At 39.3% G+C, this 24,888-nt stretch overlaps 2 protein-coding genes across 4 annotated transcripts in view; both read right to left on the reverse strand.

The window, feature by feature from the left end:
- Positions 1-1,995, reverse strand: part of slc12a7b (solute carrier family 12 member 7b) — a 109,320-nt gene extending 107,325 nt beyond the window's left edge. For all 3 annotated transcript variants that reach the window (XR_010011226.1, XM_062991210.1, XM_062991208.1), the window contains exon 1: positions 1,815-1,995. Coding sequence is in view for 2 of the 3 variants with exons in the window: in XM_062991210.1 (XP_062847280.1) it covers positions 1,815-1,995 (181 nt within the window). In the remaining variant the exon portion in view is untranslated. The remainder of the gene's footprint in view (positions 1-1,814) is intronic.
- A 12,641-nt stretch (positions 1,996-14,636) lies between these two features.
- On the reverse strand, positions 14,637-19,649 carry aoc1 (amine oxidase copper containing 1). The gene is made up of 5 exons (XM_062992056.1): positions 19,563-19,649; positions 17,563-19,107; positions 16,431-16,719; positions 15,252-15,384; positions 14,637-15,099 (listed from the first exon to the last, which is right to left on the reverse strand). Exons 2-5 carry the CDS (start codon positions 19,097-19,099, stop codon positions 14,830-14,832), a joined length of 2,229 nt encoding a protein of 742 aa, XP_062848126.1. The 5' UTR covers positions 19,100-19,107; positions 19,563-19,649; the 3' UTR covers positions 14,637-14,829.
- Between the last annotated feature and the right edge of the window lie 5,239 nt (positions 19,650-24,888).

Raw genomic sequence — 24,888 nt, forward strand, 5'->3', positions numbered from 1 at the left:
TAATTAAACAGTTGTCTCTGGGACTTTACTGGAGGGATAAACATCATTTTAAATATATTTCCTTAATTGGTATTTTGATGGAAAAAGCTGTCCAACATGTCACTCTAAAATGTCCTATATGTGTTCAACTGGATTATCATTTTCAAACAAATCAAACCATTTAATGACTCCTTGTACACTGTGTGTTGGGGGTATTGTCAGTCTGAAAGAAATGTATAAGGATCAAAATATTCTATAACACCTATCAGTATGAGAAACTTTGTGTTAACGTGCATTGCCCCTTTTCTCAAAAGAGAACAAGTAGACTCAAATCTACTCACTTGTCATAAATATAAAAGTCCACTTTTCAGATCTCTTCATTCAGCTTGACTTATCTGAGCCTGCTCATCATATTTAGACATTTCACACAGCATGGAAAGATGTTTAAAAGTGTCTGCTGTTGTATATTTCTTCATATTTATTATTTTTTATTCAATCTATTTATTCATTCCTCTAAATATCTCACATTTACAGCATTTATCAGGCACTTTAGCATTCTGTGGTCGCAAATACTGACAAAGTAACCTGTTCCAGCCTGACACTGAATTAAAAATTACTTTATTTTTATAAAGGGGCTACTAATTTTGTCACAGAACACCAAATGCTGTTCGAGTTGTCTTTATAGCATAATACTCTGCCCGAACTTCTCATGAAAGCATAACAAAATAAAAGTGTTTTAGTTGGTCAGGTCAAATGAAATCATGAGGAATAGTTTTTTAATTATTGAAACCCTTTACAACCTACCCTATTTTGCATTTCGCTCCTTTTTTATCATCACAAACTGTTTCGTTTAGACATTTTATGACTAAATTATCCTTTAATAGCTTATTTTACCTATACAAATGGTGTGGTGAGGCAGATGGAAATCTGAATAACACAGCAGCGTGGGTCCCAGGCACCGGTCGCTGTCTGTAAATAGTCCGACATGTTCTTGCCCTGTCTGTGTGGGTTTCTGGTGGGTTCTCCAGTTTCCTCTCACCTCCCAAAACCATGCAGCAGGAAGACTGGCTACAGAAAACTGACCCCAGATTTTAGTGAATGTGGAAGTGTGTGATGTCCGGCAATAAACAGACACCTTGTACAGGGTGTATTCCAGCCCTACGTCCAATGTTTTTGGGTGGAAGGTGAATAAAGCGGCTAGACAAAGCAAAAACATGAATTTAAAAAAGAAACATTATGAATGAACACGTGGTTGGAAGGACACACCACATAACGTGTGGACATTGTTATCACTATTATATTTTGGTGTATTAAGAATGTGTTTGTGAATCTTTATGAATGTGCAGTAAGGGAAAGCAAATGCTTAATAAGTTTTATTTATATGTAAGAATGTACAGTGTCTTTTGACTTTGTATTAAAATATCAGTTTAAAGTTGTTATATGCAAACTAAGTATGGTAAATAAAAACAAAGGTGCTTCTTCTCTATGATAACAGGTGAGACACTGTTTATACTCTGAGAACGGACTTCTAAGGAAGCCAAGTGCTTCAAAAAGAACAAAGAACAGACACTGTGTTACAAAATATATAAATATCACCTAAATACTTTCGAAAATCTTAATACACAAGCCATGAATGAATGTCAACATTGTGAGCGTTTATTTTCTGCGTTGTGTAGAAATGATAATAATCACACTACCACTTACACACGCTTTATAGAATCAGACGCTGTACAGCAGGGTGGTAATATGTTAGTCTTAAGTATTACAGACACAGTTGTGTTTAAACCTCTGCTCGGGTTTGTATGTTTAGACAGTAGAAGTAAATGAGTACTGACCGTATTTGTTGGGCTCTCGGCTATACTGGAGGATCGGTACAGCTTCTGGCTGATCTAAATCTCTCTCAGCTGCAAACACAGGTAACGGCTCATCATTATAATCATGATCATGATTAATCTGATCCTGCTCCGAGCTCTCAGTACACGGACCGACCGGCAGCACCACGAACCTCTCGCTCATGCTTCTTCTTCTTCTCTCAGATCTACTCTACTCACTCACACACACACACACACAAGATACTCTTCACCTCGCTTTCGAAACCATAGTCGGTACTGAGAGCGATACTGAAGCGCGCTCCTAAAACAATCTACAACCTCTATGCTCCCTGTCCACAGAGCACGCGGTGGGTGGGCTCATCCTCTGATTGGTTTATCCCTTAAGAACTACCTGTCAATCAACACTAACCGCAACGTCACTGTCCAAAACAAACCTCCTCTGGATTTAAAGCAAGTGTAACATAAAGCTTCATCTGGCCGTTAGCTAAAGCGAGTTCATACAGTATAGTAAACGAGTAAATATTACTTTACTCTGTCCGAGTGCTTGTCTAAAAATTCACAATATAATAATTCTTCTTTTTCTTTCTTGTATTAAAAGAGCATATTGAGTTTTAAACCGCTTTTCACCTACAAAGGGACAACCACAGAATGTATCATTAAGCATTAAGGATACAGTCATTATAACATGCTAAACTCATCCAAATACTGACACAGGGCTACACTTATGACTGAGCATAGGTGAGATTTAAAAATTAAAAGCACCCCTGACCAGATTTAAAAATAAATAAATCAATCAATTTATAACCATTAGTATTATTTTCCGTAATGTAGGGTTGTTCAGTCGCCCTTAGCAGTGATTACAGCTAATTGTGTGTTAAATAACTATCAGTTAATTTTACACAATATGATGGGTCATTTTTTGCCTATTCCATTTATAATCTTTAAGTTCTGTCAGGTTGGTCCACAACCATTCTATGGTCAGTCACAGATGTTTCAGTCTCCATTCAAGCACATCATTTATCTTGAGTGACTTCCTAAAAGAAAGAAAACATCACTTTTAGTTCAAGCTTTCAGGTCAAAAGCACAAGTGTAGATACAAGATTCATTTCTTTATTTTTTTATTAGTGCTGACTGGACCACAGGATGTCTAGCTAGATGTATGCTACACATATCAAGAGTTTCTTTTCTTTAACTCTTCCATAGCCTATCTTTTTGATGTTACACCTTGGATATGGGTGACCCATGCACATCACAGTAGACATACTGGTTCATTAACAGTTTAAAGGGACAGACTAACTTAGACAGTGTGGCAGTAGTTTAATATTTTTCCCACTTCTTTATGATATAATGAACTGATGTCTTTCTGATGTCTAGCATTCTTTTAGGAAAGGGTCAATATGGGTCAATACAAAGCTATTTGACTGATCACCAGATAAATATGGAAGAGTTATGTACTGATGGGGTTGGTTTCTTTTAACACATTCACATTATGTTGTTAAATATCTAAATAAAATTATATTTTATGATCACCAGATCCATACCAAGTTAAATGCAAATACAAAAACCTGAAAAAGGATTGATGTTTAAGACTTAAGGATTGATCTTAAAGGATATGTTTCATGTACACCTTACCAAATTTTAATGGATTTAGTCATTTTAATGTGGCTTTATCATGTCTGAGTGTTTTCCATTATATTTCTACTAGCCAGTATACCAGTCACTGACACATTTCTTGAATTTACATTTGCTTAAGAAGCCTCCTACTTTTTAAAAGCAATACCATGTTAGTTATACTTGTAATCTTGGCATAATTCACATTTATTTTTCATCATTTGTATTCAATATTACTTTGTCTCCACAACAACCAGCAGAATATTATACAAATGCATCCTATGTCATTTCTTTTTGATTGACCAGAAAGCTGGATAAGAAAATATACAAAAATGTCATCATCAATTGGTTTCCCAAATGTTCTAACCTAAAATTCCCACCCTGGAGGATAATGTACCACTGCAGGATGTGTTGAAAGGTTTAGGACAGATACAGTAATAGTTACTGCTGTATGGCATTTTAAAATGTCATTTAAATGATAAATTATAACATTAAATGTTTACTTTTAAAAATATTTCAAATGCTTTTGAATCTTGGCTTGAACCTGAACATTTTTATGTGAACATACAATGAAACAACAAAAAAGGCATTTCTAAAATGTATCATTTAAAATATTTAGTTATTCAAAATAATCCATCAGCAAACTTTACCAAAATAAGTTTAGCTTGTGTATCAAACATAAATTATAATTACCGCAGATCTGGAAGAGTTATACAGTGGGCTGAAAATAAAAGGCTTTTCTGTATTCAAAAATTACAGAAAGATAGAAACATTTAGCTGGACAATTTCCTCTTTCACTTTTAAATTGTTATAAATACCGATATGATTATGTAAGGACTGGTTAAGCAAATATAGGGGGAAAGATGGTTTTGGGCAGCAGATTAATGCCATCATTTGCATGAGAGCTGTAGGCTTGGCTATGTAATTTCTAGCCCTGAAAACAAAGAGTACTCCACCCCCATCTCAGATCATCACCATATGGCTCAGATCACAATGCTAAACTACTGTAGGTTCCACCTTTAGTTTATAGGCTCGTTAAAAATAAATGAAAATAAATGTAGTTAGTAATTAGTCAATAGTGAAGAAAACTGTGCTGGTCATAGCTAAAGCTCTTTACAGGAACAATCAATTAAACACATGAGCAACCTGTGGGAGTTTATTTCTAACAATTTATTACCCCTACTATTTCTCCACTGAGGTAACAAGCAGTTATGCCCCACTCTTTCTGAATAATCACTCTCTATAAGCAGCTGCTATTCTTAGATTTACTGCTCTTTAGTGCTGAATTGAAGTACCTACTGGAGGCTGATGTATATAAAAATCAATATGATGGATTAAGAAGAATAATTGCATCACTAAGGTTAATGTGCTATTATGTTTTATGTTTGGTGCTTTGTTTTACCCTGCTTTTATACTGACCATGATAAACTGGTTAAAAAAATGAATAAATGAATACATACTGTTGCAAGAAATCCTATTCCTAATCAAAACAGTAAACAGAGTGAATATAACCCACAAAACAACTTTAGTTTTCATGTCTAATTAACCTATTATTATTATTATTATTATTATTATTATTATTATTATAAGCATTAATTATAGACAGCATGGCCAACAATAAATGTCATTGCTAACACTTGTACTATTCCATTATTGCCCAACCCTAACAACAAATAAATGATTGTTTAAAGAAAATATTTATCTATGGTTTACATCACAGGTTTTCTGATTTTGTTCTCATCTGCCTGTTACAATTGTGTTGCCAACAAATGCCAATTACTTATAATGAATCTTTACAATACAGTACTGATTATATTTTTTTGAATATTTCTTATGGTTTAAAACACTCCAGTGTCCTGACCTCAGCCCCACTGAACAGCTTTGGAATGACATGGAACATCAATTAAGGCTTTCTGTCCAACATCAGTTCCCAGCCATACAAATGCTCTTTTAACTGAATGAGAACAGACATATTTCAAAGTCTTGTGAGAAGCCTTTTCAGAAAGTGGTTGTTGTTGTAGCTGAAGTTTGTTACAATTATATCCTCAGATCATCAAACTACTTCTAATATTAGACAAAGATAATGCAATAACCATATAGATATATATTGTCTTAGAGCTGGAATTTCACACACATATACAGTAACAGTAGTTTCTGGACTTTTACAACACATGCCCATGAAGGCATCACCCAAGAAGGATGGGTCCCTGCTGAGTCTGGTTCCTCTCAAGGTTTCTTCCTGTAATTTTAAGGGAGTTTTTCCTTGCCACTGTCGCCCTCTGTAAAGTTGCTTTGAGACAATGTTCATTACAAAAAGTGCTATATAAATAAATTTAACTTGACTTGACATGCTAAGACGCCTTAAGATGGTAGATGGTTAAGGACTTAAATTATATCTTGAATTGAGTAAATCCTCCTTTTATACCCAATCATGGTGCCCTCATCTGTTAATTCACCTGCTCACTGTAATTATTTTATTCACTATTTTGCCAGTCACAATTTTTTATAATGTTTTGCAGCCATCAAATTAAACATTTGCTTATATTTACAAAATACAATCAATTGGTTAGCAGAAATGCTAAAAGGCATTTATTTTTACTTTTCTTTTAGTTAGATAAAGGTTTAAGAGAATTGGCCAAATGTACCAACATTGTTGGAAACAGGGTTTGTAATAAAAAGGCTGGTTTTGACTAATGGTGTTTACTCCTGGCAATAATCAGCCTGTCTCCGGGTCTTTGCTTCAGCTGCTCTAAGTTATATTAAGATCATGACAAAGAGCAATAGGATGCTTTACATGCTTGCTATAACAGGCTGTGTCAGGTTGGGGGTGACGTGATGGGGGGAGTGAGGACTGACTTACTGCAGTGGCATGGCATAGCCGTGTGGATAAATATTAGGGGAAAGCAAGTATGGATTGATCTAAGCAAATTCTTAGATATTTGTTTTAGTTTTAGTGAACTAAGGCACATTTATTAGGTTGAACACTCAATGGCATTCAAACATATTGTTTTAGTTACAGTTTACACACCTTTATAGTAACTTACACTAAAAATGTATAAAATGCACCTTTATCTATCTGATTATTACCACAAACAGTAATTTTAAAGTTGTCCTGTAGCCTACTAAAAATGAACTAAATCTGTTTAGTAACAGCTTACATGTAATCCAAGCCTAAGAGCAGTTTTTGCAACAGTCTCATGATGGACACTGCCGTTTCCTGGTTTCAATCCTACCTCAGTGACAGAACAGAGTATGTTTCCCTCAGAAATGCAAGGTCCCAGACACATACTGTGACCTGCAGAGTCCCACAGGGGTCAGTTCTTGGCCCCATCCTTTTCAATCTGTACATGCTCCCGCTTGGTCATGTCATTAGTCACCATGGAATTTAATTTCATTGCTACGCTGATGACATACAACTGTGTTTGAAAATCAACACACACTCCTCTACATCATAATCATTTCCATCATCTTCTCTGACATTGCTTACTGTCTGTCTGGAGGAGATACAGTCATGGACGAAACACAATTTTCTCCAGTTGAACAGTGCCAAAACTGAAGCAATCTTGGTTGGCACCCCACATCAGATTCAGTCATCTTCCATAAATAACATTACTTTCTTTGGTCACAATATTCCCATTTCCTCATCAGTCACCAATCTTGGTGTAAGATTTGACTCACATCTCACTTTTGATACCCATATTAAACACCTCTGCAAGATATCTTTTTATCATCAAATATTGCCAAACTTCGTCCCACTCTCACTCTATCAGATGCTGAAAAACTGATGCACACTTTTGTCTCTTCCAGACTAGATTATTGTAATGCACTTCTTGTTGGGATTTCTAGCAAAAGTCTTCATAGATTACAGAGCATTCAGAACAGCACTGCTAGGATCCTGATGAGAGTGCGAAAATATGAGCATATCACGCCGATTCTACGTTCTCTTCACTGGCTTCCCATCTCTGTTAGGATTGAATACAAGGTCTGCCTCCTTACTCACCAGAGTATTTATGGATATGCTCCCACCTATTTAAAAGAACTGCTCACCACTCAAACCTCACTCTGATCCTTCCGCTCTACCAACTCAAATCGCCTTCTCCCCCCAAGAACCAAGCTCAGTACCATGGGTGATCGGGCCTCACCTTTGGAATGCCCTCCCTGACCATTTGAGGGCACCACAGACAATTGGGACTTTTAAAAAGAGACTTAAAACCTTTCTTTTTAGCAGAACTTACAAGTTATTTTTGATTAATGTAGTGATTGCGGCTATTTTTTTAATTATAATAAATTTTTTTTAATTGCTTATTTTTTCGTAGTGATATCTTTTATCTTATGGCATTTTGAGATTTGTACCAAATGTAAAGTGCGTTACAAATTAAATGTATTATTATTATTATTATTATTTTGCCAAGGTAGAATGCTCTCATAAAATTATAGCTGTGTGTAAATAATGTTCTAAATCTGTAAAATGTATTCATTCATTCACCCAGGTCAGGGTCACTGCAGGGCTGGTGCCATCTGTAAAACAAGAACAAGGCATCATAACACCTTTGACACGGCTTCAATTCCTTGTTTACATCATTCTTCTGAAAAACACAACGTGGTTTGACCTTACAATTTTATCAGTTTTGGCCTGCTTGCAGCTAAGCCCATGAGCTTTTATCATTCAAGGCTGGACAGACAAGTTTAAAATGATATATTGATAAAGTGCATAAAGCCTTTAAAAGGTCACTAGATCAATTAAATCACTGTGTCTCTGTCAAGCAGGGTAAGAACTCAGTTGTATTTCCCAGCTTGCTTTTTCAGTGATAAATCATGGACCTTCTACTTTAAGCCAAAGCATTTACTTTTGAAAGATGAGTAGCACAGGTCCAGTAATGCTGCCACTGCATTGTCCAAGTGGCAGCATGAAAACACAGAAAGTACAGTTAGTGCACTGGCATGCACCCAATAATGGTATGTTGTTGATCATTGATCTGAGAAATGTGTCTACTTTAAAGGCCAGAAACTCACCTCTACTAATAGCATATCATTATAATTAGTTGGTTGATCAGTGGGTAGCCCTGGCACCTCACAGCAAGAAAATTCTGGGTTTGATTCCCAGGTGGAGCAGTTTGGGTCCTTTTAGTGTGGAGTTTGCATGCTATCCACATGTCTGTGTGAGTTTACTCTGGGAGCTTCGATTTCCTCCCACAGTCCAAAGACATGTAAGTTAGGTGACTTGAAGATGGCTTTTGGCATTGTGCTTGAACTGATGAATGATGTGTAACTACCTGTCCTGTCATGAAAGTAACAAAAGTGTCAAACATGCCATTCAAATCCTAGTAAACAAAAAACAATTAGTGAAAAAAATGACAACATTAAATGATTTATGTTCATTAATATCCATCCCCAAACATGATAAAACAGTGGAACTAACATAAAATTTCATTGCTGACAAGAAAATACAGAGGCATGTACACTCTTTTACCCTTGTCATAATATTCTAGGAAAATGCAAATATTGTGGGTGCCCACAGTGGCATAGTTCCTGAGGACCTTGGTTTGATCCTCATCTTTAGTGTTTATCTGTGTGATAGGTTAAGCATTTTCTTACAGTGTCTATATTACTTTGGTGTCCCCACATCTACCAAAACATGCAGAAAGGGGGTTTGCTTATCCTATATCCCCTTGGTGTTAGTGAATGTGTGTATTGGATTGCAATGGATTGGTGCTCCAGGCAGCATGTACTCATGCTGTATACCTAGTGATCAGGATGACACAATAGATGAAACAATTGCAAATATTGTATGATAATTTACAATCCAACATTTTAGATTTTCCAGGAAGACCTACACAGACAGTAATTGGCTAGTCTGAGGGAAGAAGGGCCAGAGGGATTCCTCATAACTGCATGCTGCAATTAAGGCCTCTGCTGGCTAATCAATGACGCCTACACAGAGAAGAGGGATAATGGAGATTGAGTGTGCAAAATGTTTATTATAGGATATAAATCTTAGGCCTTTTTGTCAAGGCCAATTAACATTAATGTAGTTTGTTTCACTAGAAGTGAACTTAACTGAAATATAATAAAACGTTTTAGTGGCCATGGAAAATCATATTCAGTTTCTAATTCCTATCTAGAATGTCAATTACACTCTGTATATTGGTGGTAAATTTATTTATTGGCAGGAGTAGCTGCTGAAGGTGGACTTTTTTTTAATCTGTTTTGAAGGTACATTTGCTAGGTATCAAATAGCCAGGAGATAAGCATTAACCTAGACACCCTTTAGGTAGGTCAGGCTGGCTGTTGTGTGTTAGTTTTTATTTTGGTAATAAATATGACTCACCGGGTCTGCCACAGCCTTCGCTAGGTACAAAAAGTGCTGTGTTTTGCAATTTTCTTCCAGCACTTTAAAGAAATGACCTAAAGCCAAAAAGGACCCTGCTCTGTGTTAACAACATGTCTGTAGTTTGGTGCTATTTGGGATTTATTATTGTTGTTGTTTTTCAAGGGTGCTTAGGCAAAATGGAGTACAGTCGCAAAACCCTCAACGTTTTACAAAACCTAAAAAAATGACCCATATTTAAAAGGGTAATTTCCATACCAACTGTCCCTGTTAAATGAAACATGATCACATGCCTCTATTTTGTCAATTGGATACTGCTAAATGTTCCAACCACAATCGAACAAATAGAAGGTACAAATCAGTGAAACATGATAGATTCAAACACTATTTATATAGTTCATTTGAATATTTTCCAGTTAGTATGTTCTACTATTGTATAAACCATAAACATACACAGATCAGCCATAACATTAAAACCACCTCCTGGTTTCTACACTCACTGTCCATTTTATCAGCTCCACTTGCCATATAGATGCACTTTGTGGAGAATCCTGATCACTGAAGAACAGGGTGAAAGCAGGTTAAAAAAGTATGTAGGAAAACAGATGGACTACCGTCAGTAATTGTATAACTACAAAGTGCTTCTTTATGGTAAGTGAAGCTGATAAAATGGACAGTGAGTGTAGAAACAAGGAGGGTCATAATGTTATGCCTCATCGGTGTACATTTACTGAACTAAAGAATGCAGTGTTTTTTTCTACAGGTTGTGAGCAAATTACCCTCAGGTGGCAAACAGTAAACTGTGTCGTTTCCTTAAGCTGATTTTTCCATAAAAGGATTAGAGTAGAATAAAAATACTGTGATTGCTACATCATTGCTCAGTACAACTGTATGTCATACATGTACTTTCTCAATCTTAAGATTTTCTGACTTGCCTAAAAATACACATTTTATAATAAAATCAATGCCAGTTTGATGGATCTAATGCTAGCATGCTAGCATCTGAGTAAATTACACAAACAGCAGTGTTGAAAAACATGGTATACTGCAATGTAATTCGATATTCATAGAGGAATAAAATAATAAAAATCAACTCACTAAAAAAGTAACTACTTACATCATTAATTTTCTAATATGTATATGATTTATACGGTGGTACTTGATCGTTTTGGTTTAATTAGGGGTAGTAATTGTTTGCCACCAACACTAGGCGGCAATGTTGCTTCATAATTTTGTTTCAGCAACGTCCTACTAAATAACAGGGCATTATTTACACCAAAGATTATAACAATTAAGGTACCATTGTAATTATTATGAAATTGTGGCAAGATGTAATAGAAGTGTAGAGAGTAAATGATAACAGTAAATAAATCTTTATTTACCAAAAAGAGCCACTCATTGAGTCTGTATGAGATTCAGGCAAAAAAAAGAAATGAATAAATGAATGACATAATACCTATCTGACCATTTTTCCTGCCTAAAGTTTATATATCATAACACAATATATATAACATTTTCACTAACTGCTTCAGCTTAATTAAGGCTACAGTTGTTCTATAGCCACCCAAAAAGCTTGGCGCATGGCAGGTACACACAGGGGAGAGTGTGGGTTCCTACTCACTTACAGCTAGGGACAATTTGGAGAAGCCAGTACACCTTCAATATGCTTTTGGGATTTGAATTTCCTGAAGGAAAACCATGCTTTACCGAGAATGACTGGCGATGAGGTTCAAACCCAGGACCAATATCGCTGTGCTAATGAGCCTCCCTACATATTAAATCATACAAAAATACATTTATTACTAATAATAACAACAACACTACCTTTAGTCAAAGACCACTGGTTTTTAACCTGTGGCCAAGGAACCATCGTTTTAACCACAGCAGCCTATTTTTATTGCATCTTGCACCATAATATTGTAAAAAGAATCATGAAATCTAGAGAGATCTTAGTCTGTGTAGGGCCTGCTGCACATTGGCAGACAGGTTCTATTTAAGTGATGTTTAGATTCAACAGGTTTGGGTGTGGTGTGGCTAATAAAATTATAGGTAATAACTCGTGGTACAGAACAACCCCATAAAAAGGGGTTTGAGAGCAGTAAATTCCTCAGCCTTCGGGGCATCCTGCTCTCTGTAATTGCTGCGCCCAGCTGTGCACAAACCCACCCTCCAAAAAATTTGGTAAAACCATAAACCAGATAAAAGCCAGGAGAAAAAAAACTGGTTAGGACAGGTTGGTGACTAGGGATGCATGTCACTTTGCGAGCATAAGGTTTGGCAAGGGGTATAAAAACTTTTTGCATGCACAGGACGGGGTCTGTGCTTCAACTTCCTGCGAAGGGTGAAGAGTCAGAACGCTGCAGCCTGAGAGCCTGGGGAGAGCTGATTTATTTGCAACTTTTTAATAAACCGCTTAACTTTAAAATGAGTGTGTTGACCTGATCAATTATCTAGAAAAGATTCATTAGATACAACAATGGCTATGTTGCCCTCGGACACCTAAATGGTTTGGAGATCCAAACCTCACAGCCACTACATCAAGAAACCAACACGGACCATGCTCATCACCACTACCCTACACTTCCTCAGCATTAAGACAATAAGACAATAATCAGATAATAATCCTGAGTTTACATGCATTTAAGTAATCTGATTATGGGACACCTTAGAGTATGTAGAAGTGAGCAGTACCATCACATTATATGCAAGATACCCATGCTGTGGGCACTATTTCACCCCAATACCATAATACCAGATATTGGCTTCGCACCATGAACTAATCAGTATTATTTTCTTTGGAATTCTGGGCTTATATTACAATGCGGTTTTTCCAGAGTCCCTGAGTATTTTCAAAATACTATTTACAGTAACTGCTGAAAGACTTAAATTATTTACCATCTTGCATTAACAAATGTCCTTTTTCAACAAGGTCCAATGTTTCAACAAGGTGTAATTTAGATATTCTAAAAAAACTTTTCAGTTTTGTGCCACTGTCCAATTTTTTTTAAATAAACGTGTTACATGAATCAAATTAAAAAATTTTGTATATTTACTTTTTTAATGACAAATAACACCAGAACATCACACATGAACTATAAATTATTGATCACTCTAAATGACAAAAAATGACATGCCTATCAGTCGTAAAGGAGGGGCAATATTAAGTAAATGTCCTATCTGGTGTGAGCATGTATGTGGAAAAAAAACAGCCATAGAAGGAATAAGGAATGTGCTACTGTATGTGTTAAACATTGTTTTGTAAAGACTGGACTATGGTGATGCATGGGTTGCTGTTGCTATGGTGACATTTAGGAATGTCAGCTCTCTATAAGGTTAGAGGTCCTTTCCAGGTCATTCTAAATAAGTGCCCTGTCTGCTTTAACCTTTTGATGCCCTCCTTTTAGTGGTATTGGAGCCAGACCAAAAATTATTTTTTTGCTTCAAATAACAGAAAGATCCATCCTATTATTAATATCTTAGTGGTATTGTATGATGTAATGCTGTATTTTCTTTTCTGCTTTGCCTTAAACTACATATTAGTGGCAGTTTATGCTGTAATGTATTTGTAATCTGCAAATGTGCAAATTTTGGTAAATAGTTAATTACTGCAAGATACCTAATTAAAAACCCACACATGCTCTATATACCACAGTGCTTATATAGTTTACTGTGTGTGAATAAAATTAAATGACAAAAAATAATTTTATATTTCAAAAAACAATAATAAAAGGTTATTTACAGCTGAAGGTTATGTAAGTTTGCATGCACCTTAAATGATCTTTGTGGACACACGTTTACTGCCTGTAGCCTTTTGTTGCTCTGTTCACTTTGTCACTCCCTGTATTGTATTTACCAATCGAAAGAGACCAACATAGCTACTGGCCAGATGTGCTGGGCCATTCTCGGCACTGCAATGACACTAACATTGTAGTGTGTTTTGTACTTGTATAAGTGTGGAGTGCTGGGAGTAGAATGGTTTTCCAACCAAAAAAATAAAGACAGCAGTGTTCTTCGATCAGAAAATGTTCACTAATAAAAAATAGAAGAAGATGAACATACAATCTGCATGGAAAAGGAAAATAGGCCTAGTCTCTAACTGTAGTGGTAATTTATAAAATAATTAATAAACAAATGTACCTAATAAAATGCTTTGTGAATGCTATATGTATTATAATAAACTGTTTCTGAGTACATTTAGGACATTGTATTTAGCCAATTTGAAGCTTCATGTTTTTATTAAACAGCTGTGAGATTTTGAAATTTTAGATTGAAGTTTTAAAGTAGAAACACACACACACATACACACACAAACACACTCTTGTTATAAGCTTAGGGTTGCGTCAGAAATGGAATCTGGCGTAAAACACTGTGTGAAATCGGACATGTTGACCAGAACGATCTGCTGTGGCGACTCCTACTTATGTGAGCAGCAGAAAGAAAAGAAAAAAAACACAGTTCCTTCCAGTAAGTGCACTTATTATTCTTGTAAGATAAGTGTGAATAAAAAAACAAGATGCCTTTCTTTCTTCTGTCCTGCCAATAGGTTACCCTGGGTAACGCCGCAGGTGAGTGTTTACCGAGAGGTCCAGGACCAGACTCATTTCCGTTAGAAACCCTGTTTTCTTGACTGAGCTCCAGCTCCTCGGGACTGCTGAGCTGCATAAGCTGGCGGATGAAGCATCCTGCTTCCTGGATGTTCTTGGCACATAAACCCAGACCATGGAGACGCACCCTTTTTCATGCGATGCCCCACCAATATTATCCTTCTGCTTACAAAACCAGACAGGATAAAGCCTAATCCGTTTTCTTAAATCTATTCATCTAATTAACAATTATATTGTTTTATTTATTTTTAATACAATTTTAATACACAGATGTGTGGTACGTTTCGTAAGTATTAGTCTCCAAAAGTTTTGTAATACACAAAAAACGATGGTATCTGTATATTAATATTTGCATATAATATAATAGGATCATATCAGACATCAGTACCTACTGCATTCTGCCTATCCTAAAGATTTTTCATAAAACACTAATAATAACCCTAATACAGAATTACCTCAACACTTTAGAAGATGTCTATACACCACCATATGTACCATTATAGAAAAAAGGCTTATCTGAAACACAGTGACCTACAACCTCTGAAGTCCATCTTTGCACTTTTGGTTTACCCTCCTTATCCGGTCGCACAATGACTGTATTTCGGGATGACAGAGAGGGGTCCTCGTTAAAGAAGTTGAAGGGTCTGAGGAAGAAGCCTACAGCATTTCCAGGAGTTGCTGTATTGGGAATATCTTCAGAATGGGGAATATGTAAGAAACCCACAGTGACCCAGGCAACCAAATCCTGTAAAAGAAACACACAGCAATGTAAATCAATGATACTTTTGGTTCTTTCAATCTAAATGTTGGTTCATGAGGATTTGATTACACATTTATTTTTCTTCAACCAAAGGCTAATAATATAATAAGCAATTGGTTAAAGTACAGTTGCAATACCTGGTTCACAATGTTTTCATTGTTGCGGATGTAGTCCTCAAACGACACCACAGGATTCCAAGGGTCATTCTGGGTGTAAATGGTGCTGCTGGTGGCCTCACTGTCCTTATGTCTAGTTACAGCCAAAGGATATCTACAATTTGAAGAGATAGAGTTGAAAATGAGTCACTCACTGTCTTTAAACATTTCTAATTATTTAATTTAAATTGTAATAATAATTAAGTTTTGCATACTACATTCATAATTGTATGCAGATCCATAGAAGAAAGGCAAAAGTCTCAAAAATGGCTTGACCAGGTTCATTCATTTCACAAATTGCTTTATGCAGTGGGTCACATGTCAACACTGGGCACAAGATACGAATTACAACCATTGTCAGTGTGCCAATCCATATCAGAAAAGCACACACTAAGCTATTCACTCACACACACCCAAGGGTGGCAGCTCAGCAGTTAGGGTAATGAACTATTTATCAGAAAGTTGCCAGTTTAAGCCCCACCACCACCAAGTTGCCACTATTGGGCCCCTGAGCAAGGCCCTTACCCTCAATTGCTTAAGCTGTACCTGATAATTGTAAGTCACTTTGGATAAAAGCATCTGATAAATGCCACAAATGTAAATGCAAAGGCATTTTAAGGTAGCCAGTTGATGCTAGATGACTATACTTGACTCATGTTGCTGTGAAGTATCTATCTTACCAGCTGTGTCATCGTCATACTTTTAGCTACTCAAAACTGTATATGAATAAAATACTAACATTTTGTTTCTAAACAGACTATTTGCATATATTTTATTTAGTGGTAATGTTATTTTATTTATTTATAAAGTAATGAATAAAGTATCTTAATTGCCTTGAAAGAAAGAAAGAAAGAAAGAAAGAAAGAAAGAAAGAAAGAAAGAAAGAAAGAAAGAAAGAAAGAAAGAAAGAAAGAAAAAAGAAGGAAGGAAAGAAAGAAAAAAAGAAGGAAAGAAAGAAAGAAAAAAAGAAAGGTAATTACTGTTTGTAATGGATTACTGTATGTTTTTCAAGTAAGTAAGCAAACTCTCTGTCACATGGTAGCTAGTGTAAATATTTGGCTTCAGTTTGTTACAGTACATTATTGGAGGGACGTTCAGGCTACAAATCTTGTCTTCAGACATATGCTGTACATTTTAGTGATGGTTGTGTAGTAACTATACCTTGACCATGGAATGCCATTCTCTGCTTCCCAGCCCTGGGGTAGCACACTGTGGGCGTGCGAGTTAAACTGAATACGGTAACCCTTCTGGTGTCCCCACTTATTCTGCTGGTTGGGGTTGTAAAAATGCACATAGCGAGGGAACTTCTTTCCAAAGCGGAAGGCAGCACTGCGTTCTGTTTCGTGTTGAGTTCTGGCGAGGATGGATTGTTTAATGGTGTGTTTGGGACTCCAGGGGTTGGTGAAGTTGACATATTTAAGGTCCAGTGACTCAAAGCTGTTTTCTCGCCCTAAACAAGAGAAAATAAACCCAGAATGGTTAAATTAAGCAACTGACCTTGAAAATCCAAAAAGTGATTTTCTTTTTTTTTTTTTTATTATGTGCATATCGTGATTTTGTGCTGTGCTTTTGCATAAACACTAACCCTTATATAATAAATTGATTGATTAAATTAATGATTAAAAGCTGCTTAACAAGTATTTCATAAAACAATGTTTTATCTTGCAATCACATGTAATTAATTATTACTTTTTTAAATAATTAGACTTAAAATAGTCTTTTATAAGTTACGATTATTGTCAGTAAAAAAAAGTTATACTATACAGGGCACACACTCACACTTGAAATTTGAAGCAGCTGCAATTAGCCTGACTGCATGCCTATGGACTTCTGGGGGTAACCCAGAGAAAACCAATGTAGACACAGGGGGGTCATGCAAACTTTATACATAGAGGTCCCTGGCCGCTTAGGTGGGTAATCAAATCCAGGTTCCAGGTACCACAGTGCCACCAAACTGCCCAATATGAAGTCTATTCATGAAATAAATTATAAATGTCCAATTCTGTGAAAACAGTTTGGGAAAGGCTCTTTGCTGTATCAGCATTATTGTTCTGCATTCCACAGACAAAGTATCATTTTTGGGAAAAGCCTTTTCAAAAGAGTGGACACTGTTGGTACAATGGGTACTTATGTAATGTCAAATGACGCAAATTGAAGAATATAAGAAGGTATCTAACATCAATATTCAACATATCAACATTTAACAAAATAGATCTTCAAAACAGAAGAAAAAAACTCTTAACTTTAACAGTTGTTTAAATAATTGTATTGTGTGTACTTAATTCTAGCTCACCTGCAATATCCAGATCCAATTTGTAGTGAATAAGATGTGTGTGCATATTTCCTAGAACATAGTTATGAACCCTGGTTCCGTAGTTTAGTCCATTTTGAGTAAAAAATGTGGCATGGATGTACCCAGTGGCACTAACTCGTGACTCCATGACTCCATTCTGGTAGAACAAGAAGTCCCAAATGTAGTCGTAGTTGTAAACAGTGGAAGTGGTTCTGATAACTAAAACATGATTTTCAAGCCCCCCGTAGAAATTGTAGCTGCCTTGGAAGTTACTGTTGAAGTGTCTTCTAAGAGGTAATGCTGTAGTCATCTCAAAGATACATAGTGCATTCTTGTACCTCACTGGCTTGTCCGTATCATAGAAATGATACATGTCAACAAAGGTAGCTATTTCTGGACAGTCGATACCTGGTGCGAGCTCATAATCAGAGGTTCCCATTGCCCAGCCAGCATCGATGTATTTCGTTTGCATTGCAGCCGGTGTGTCTCCAGAGTAGAAAGCTATGGCTTCTTGCAGGCTGACCTCATAGGCAATCCTTTCGCCATTAAAGCGAAGATCAAAGACCTGAATACCTGCAGATGAGCGGACACGGTAGGCAAAAGACCATCCTGCATACTCCACAAAGTTTCTGTCTATCCTGTATCTATGTCCTTCAGGCTCAACAAGCTTTGGTCCATGGATATTTGAGTTTGTATTGCTCTTTCCTCGAGGAATGAAGGTGGAATAAAGATCATGCTCGTCATGCTCAGGTAGCTTGATTTTTGGGACGGTTCCTTTTTCATATTTTTCCACCAGCTCTTCTAAACTGTCAAAATACTGTTCATTGTACCACACTTTCTCTACAGTCCATTTTTCTGGATCCAAGTCTTTGTGGTTGATAAGAACCTCAAATCCCACCGGATGTATGAAGTACCCTTCTACAAACTTCTGCAGCATTATCCATGTCCTCCTCTCTCCTGATTCCAGGCCACGAGGCGCTATGTCTGAGAAGGTCAAGCAGTGATCTGTGCAGTTTCCATAAGTGAAACCTGTGCTTTCATACAGAATTTTGTTTACTTTACTTGCGATTTTCTTTAAGATTTTGTCCAAATGCCCATATTCTACAGAAGTAATAGGCCGTGACTCAAAGCCGATGGGTCGGTCACCTTTAAACGTCTTGACCTGATAGAAATCTGGGAAAGGCAGGGGGCTGACAACAAACTCTGTTATGTTAGGCTGGGCCTGGTTAGCAAACTGTACCACAACACGAGCCTGACGTGGTGGTTTTGCTTGGCCTCTGTCCAATGCTCGAAGGGCCACATGCTTGCGAGGAACATGCAGCTCTATAAGAAGGATGCTGTTCTTTTTCAGGTGCTTGTTTTTGGCTGAGGTAAGGCCCAGCTCAGTACAGGAGTGGAGATAGTCTCTAACGGCCCTCATCTCATTAGGAGTAAGATCAGCGAACATTGAGGCTCCATGATGAGCCCATTCCCGTTGTCTAGATGTAGAAGCCTGTGTGGCTAGTGCAGCCAGTAGTAGCACCAAAGGCAACTGCATATCCACCCCTGCAAAAAATAAAGAACAAATTATTGATTCACTTTAAATGTTATAAAAGTAAATAGTAAAAAGCAAAAAAAACCTCCATATTTCACCTTTTATTTCCCTTTGTTATAAAATCAAAACAAATTGATAAATCTAGATTCTGCTGCAAGAATATCTCACTCATTTTATAGCTATAAATGTTTTTGGACATTCATACACAGACTCAACACTTCCACATTTCCTCTACTTTTTATTACCCTCATAGCAGTTTTTGTGAAAACAATTCTACCTCTTTAACTCTGCTAAACTGGATATATTTACACATGGACAAGAATGAAATTCATAATATTCTCCAAGTTAAGCAGTGTTACATTTCCTATCTAACAGCTTTATATAAGTGTTGTTATGTAATGTTTAAGCAATCATACATATGAAAATAATAAACAAGTTAACAACTGTTTAAAAGGAAAACACCTACCTCTTGCTGGTTGCTCAGAGCTGTAAGTGTGTCTGTTCTGCTGATCCAGACAGCAGCTGGAGTTATTCCTCTACAGTCCTATTGGGTGGGAAGCAGTATATGAACTAAACTCCTCTCCACTGGTATTTTTGCTTTTATCATCACCCCAGTTCTTGAGCGTGGTAATAGATTGGCCAATAGCAAGTCATAAACAAGCTTGTCAGAACAATCATTCACTCTGAATTGTTGTAGGTGGGTCTTTTCTTTTAAAAATTCTTCCCATGGTAAATACATTACATGGCCAAAAGTATGTACACAACTGACAGGGAGCTTTTTTTTAAACCATGAGGATTAATATGGAGCCCCCTCTTTCTGTCTGTCAACTCTTGTTTTGTCTTTTTTTTCACAGGATTTGGAGTGTGTTTGTGGAAATATGCGCCTATTTAGTCAAAAGAGAAGTTAGCCACTAATGTCGAAAGTGGATTAAAACCAGACTGCAGCTAGAATTATTCCAGCTGTTCACTGGGACCTTAGACACTGCTCTCAGAAAAAATGGAAGCTGAAAGCATCTGATTTTATATTAACAGTTTATACAGTGTATCACAAAAGTGAGTACACCCCTCACATTTCTGCAGATATTTAAGTATATCTTTTCATGGGACAACACTGACAAAATGACACTTTGACACACTTTGACACCTATGGTCTGATGAGACCAAGATTAATTTGTTTGGTTCAGATGGTCTCAAGCATGTGTGGCGGCAATCAGGTGAGGAGTACAAAGATAAGTGTGTCATGCCAACAGTCAAGCATGGAGGTGGGAATGCCATGGTCTGGGGCTGCATGAGTGCAGCAGGTGTTGGGGAGTTACATTTCATTGAGGGACACATGAACTCCAATATGTACTGTGAAATACTGAAGCAGAGCATGATCCCCTCCCTCCGGAAACTAGGTCGCAGGGCAGTGTTCCAGCATGATAATGACCCCAAACACACCTCTAAGACGACCACTGCTTTATTGAAGAGGCTGAGGGTAAAGGTGATGGACTGGCCAAGCATGTCTCCAGACCTAAACCCAATAGAACATCTTTGGGGCATCCTCAAGCGGAAGGTGGAGGAGCGCAAAGTCTCGAATATCCGCCAGCTCCGTGATGTCGTCATGGAGGAGTGGAAAAGCATTCCAGTGGCAACCTGTGAAGCTCTGGTAAACTCCATGCCCAGGAGAGTTAAGGCAGTTCTGGGAAATAATGGTGGCCACACAAAATATTGACACTTTAGGAACTTTCACTAAGGGGTGTACTCACTTTTGTTGCCGGTGGTTTAGACATTAATGGCTGTATATTGAGTTATTTTGAGGGAAGAATAAATTTACACTGTTATATAAGCTGCACACAGACTACTTTTCATTGTGTCAAAGTGTCATTTTGTCAGTGTTGTCCCATGAAAAGATATACTTAAATATCTGCAGAAATGTGAGGGGTGTACTCACTTTTGTGATACACTGTATATCATTTTTAATCATTAATTGTAAATCTCTCAACACCCTCCATCGAGGTTTCCTCCTACAATGCTCCCTCACGTTCGAGCTTCAGCCGTCCCATTTCCCTTCCGAGCGCTCCAAGGTTGCGTTTACAATATCTTTGCTGATGGGCAAAGCCTTGGAGTGGGCTACTGCCCTGTGGGAACAAAACGCTCCGGAGTGTTCTTCAGAGTCATTGTTCAAGGAGGCTCTGAAGGACACTTTCTTTCATCCCACAGGGGGAAGGGAAGCGGGCCCGCGTTTGCTCGAGCTGTCCCAAGGGGGGCGGTCAGTCGCCGATTACGTCATCGAGTTTCGCACTCTGGCGGCTGAGTGCGGTTGGGATGAGGGGGCATTAGTCGCTATTTTTCACCGCGGTCTAGGAGAGAGAATTAAAGACGAGCTGGCCACTCGAGAACTTCCCACTTCTCTCAAGGCCTTCTATCTCCTAGCCACCTCAATCGACACCCGACTCCGACAACGAACCCGGGAGCGAGGATCTCACCCACCCTTTTGTCGGTCTCAGGGCCAGCCCCGGCCCGTTTCGGGAGATCAGGACCCAGAACCCATGCAACTGGGATCGACCCGGGGGGCCACCCCACGACCATCCAACTCCGCCTTGAGAGGCTGACCTCGGTTAAACGAGTAGGCCGCTCTCGGGGTAGGGAGTCGAGGGCGAGCCGTACCATCATCCCTGAACAGGGTCTTTTCCTTAGCGCGTTGTTGCGTTGGGAGTCTGGGATCTCCAAGTTTGTGTCGATTCAGGCGCGGTGGAAAATTTCATTGATCGCCATCTGGTGCACGGGTTGGGGATTGATCTTCAACCATTTCGAGTCCCCATAGTGGTTCATGCTGTGGACGACCGGGCGGTGGCCGGGAGTCCAATCACGTATCAAACGCCTCCTCTCACAATGCGTTTGGGGAGTTATGAGGAGCGGATCACATTTTTAGTGACCCAGGTTCCTCAACTCCAAGTGGTTCTGGGGCACTCGTGGTTGAAAAAACACAATCCTCAAATTGATTGGCAAACCGGGTCAATCTTTGCCTGGGGAACACGGTGCCAAGATGCTATTCGCACCATCTAACTCCTGCCAAGCGTAACTACCCGGTAGGAGATAAGGAGCTTTTGGCCATCAAGCTAGCGCTTGATGAGTGGTGACATTGGCTCGAGGGGGCAAAACATCCCTTCCTTGTTTGGGCAGACCACAAGAATCTGTCGTTTATCCAGCAAGCGAAGCGGATGAATTCCCGTCAGGCTCGGTGGTCACTTGTCTTCGGTCGGTTTTGTTTCACCCTGTCTTATAGACCAGGGTCGAAAAACACTAAGCCTGATGCTTTGTCCAGGCAGTGGGAACCGACCAGACCTGAAACTGAGCCTGACCCTATCATTCCCCCGAGCCAAATTGCTGCCCCAGTAACGTGGGGCATATTTAAGACAGTTAGGGACGATCAAGTGGTCGAGCCCGACCCAGGTGGGGGTCCGCCTGACCGGATGTTTGTACCATTAACAGTCCGTCGTCAGGTGTTTGAATGGGCTCACGCGTCCTCATTTGCGGCTCACCCAGGAGTCTCTAAGACCCTGGTGTTCTTGTGCCGAAGGTTTTGTTGGCCGGGGATGGAGAGTCAGGTCAAGGACTTTGTCCGTACCTGCGCTGTCTGTGCAACTAACAAAAGCACAAGAGAGCGTCCTCGTGGACTCCTCCATCCATTACCAGTACCCTCAAGACCGTGGTCCCACCTGGCGCTGGATTTTGTCACGGGTTTGCCAAAATCCAGGGGATTCACGGTGGCACTGGTGATTGTGGACCGGTTCACTAAATCTTGCCTTTTCGTTCCGATGCCCAAGCTCCCGTCCGCCATGGCTACCGCACAGGCTGTCCTGCAACATGTGGTGAGAGCACATGGGGTCCCGTCCGACATTGTGTTGGATCGGGGTCCGCAGTTCGTTAGCCAGTGCTGGCGAGCCTTTTGCCAACTTCTTGGCGCGACGGCCAGCTTATCCTCGGGATATCATCCCGAGTCCAACGGGCAATTGGAGCGGGTCATTCAAGATCTAGGCAAGATGCTTCAGTGCCTGACTGCAGGAAATCCAGCCACTTGGGCGGATAAGCTGTTGTGGGCTGAATTTGCCCACAATACCCTGCACCATGCCGCTCTGGGTATGTCACCATTTGAGGCACAGTTCGGCTATCCCCCTCCGCTGTTTCCTGATCAGGAACAAGAGGTTGCGGTGCCGACTGTGGAGCTGCCTCCCAGGATGAAGGCGCATCCGACCTTCCATGTCTCCCAACTTCGCCCGTTCGCGGGTAGGGGAACTTTACCCCCCCACACACCCCCCCCACAACCTCCCGCCCCTCGTATCATCCAGGGTGCCCCTGCATTTACGGTTCACCGTCTCCTGTATAGCAGGAAAGTGCAGGGCAGCACCAAATACCTGGTGGATTGGGAAGGTTACGGCCCCGAGGAACGTTCATGGGTACCGGCTCAACGCATCCTGGACCCTGAACTGATCCGTGAGTACCGAAGGAACCGGTCTGCGGGTCTTGGGACCTCGGGAGCTGTCCCTGGGGGGTCCTGTTAGGGTGCCTGTGACGTCTGGTGAACATACCACCAGTTCCCAGCGTCGCAGGCGTTACAGAACAAAGAGCAGCATGACCTCAAACAGGAGGCCAGCTGATTAGGGCAACGACCTGCAGCTGCGAATTCCCTATTTAAGGGGGCGTCGCCAGACTGCAGGCGTCGCACCTTTGTTCTGTGTTTGTAGCATGACTGCACGGCACCAGCCATTCCTTTTTCAGGGCTAGTTTGGCTACCCCAGGTGCCTCGTAGGGCGGTTGGGTGGGTAAGCTGAAAGGCTGAGGTAACTTAGGATTTTGTTTCACTGATTAGGGAAAGCCGGTGCGATTGCGTGCAGCCCTCGAGCTGCGGATGTTTTGGCTTTGCCACGTATTCCCCGCTAGCCAAGCTAGCAGTGGGTTAGCTTCGGGCTATTGCCACTTTCCGCAGTCTTCTAAAGGCGTGTGTTATTCACGGGTTATTCACTGCCGATTTGGTTGAGCAGTAACACTCCGCTCCTCCACCTGAGAATCCCCGGTTCGAATCCACTTGTCTGAACCCTTTTTCTAAATCATGTATCGGTGATTCATTCTTCCCAGCCACTTAAAGCTGGTGACACAGCCGATTTATTATCATTATATTTACTCTCTTGTTAAGTTTTGCTTTTGTAACGGATTATTTCCGCAGACCCGTCTTTTCGCATCCGCCTCTTATTTAGAAGGCAAGCTTGAAGCCCCAGCAACGCTGTAGAGTAACGGGACTAACTATAGTAGCGCGAGTGAGCGACCTGGGTTCGCACCTCGCGTCGGCTGTTTCTTTATTTCTTGTTTTGTTTTTCCTTTTCAGTTGCCGGCGGCGACAGCGGCGTCATTCGGGATTCCCCGAATTGTTTTTTGTTTATGTCTTCTTTTTTGTTGTATTGCGTATATATTATCTATTGTTAATAAAATATAATTTTGCTGCTCCGCATCTTTGGGTCCTACGCCTCTCTTTATAACAGAAATGCAGTGCAATAATAAAATGTCAGTTAAATTTAAGCAATAAATGTTTTGTGCAATAACCTTTTTTCCTTTATGACTATATTGCCTGAAGTCTGGCCATATTTTTTTCAGCTCATTCATACAAGTGATGAATACAGGTTTTCTGCTTAATAGTAAACAAGCAGTCCAAAGCCTACCCAGAAACTGGATGTTCAAAAAAACATTTTGTGTATTTTGTGTATTATCAAAAAAACATTTTTGCTGGACTATAACCATATGGCAGAACAGAAAGC

This window comes from Trichomycterus rosablanca, chromosome 3 (assembly GCF_030014385.1).
Source record: "Trichomycterus rosablanca isolate fTriRos1 chromosome 3, fTriRos1.hap1, whole genome shotgun sequence".
NCBI classification, from domain to species: Eukaryota; Metazoa; Chordata; class Actinopteri; order Siluriformes; family Trichomycteridae; genus Trichomycterus; species Trichomycterus rosablanca.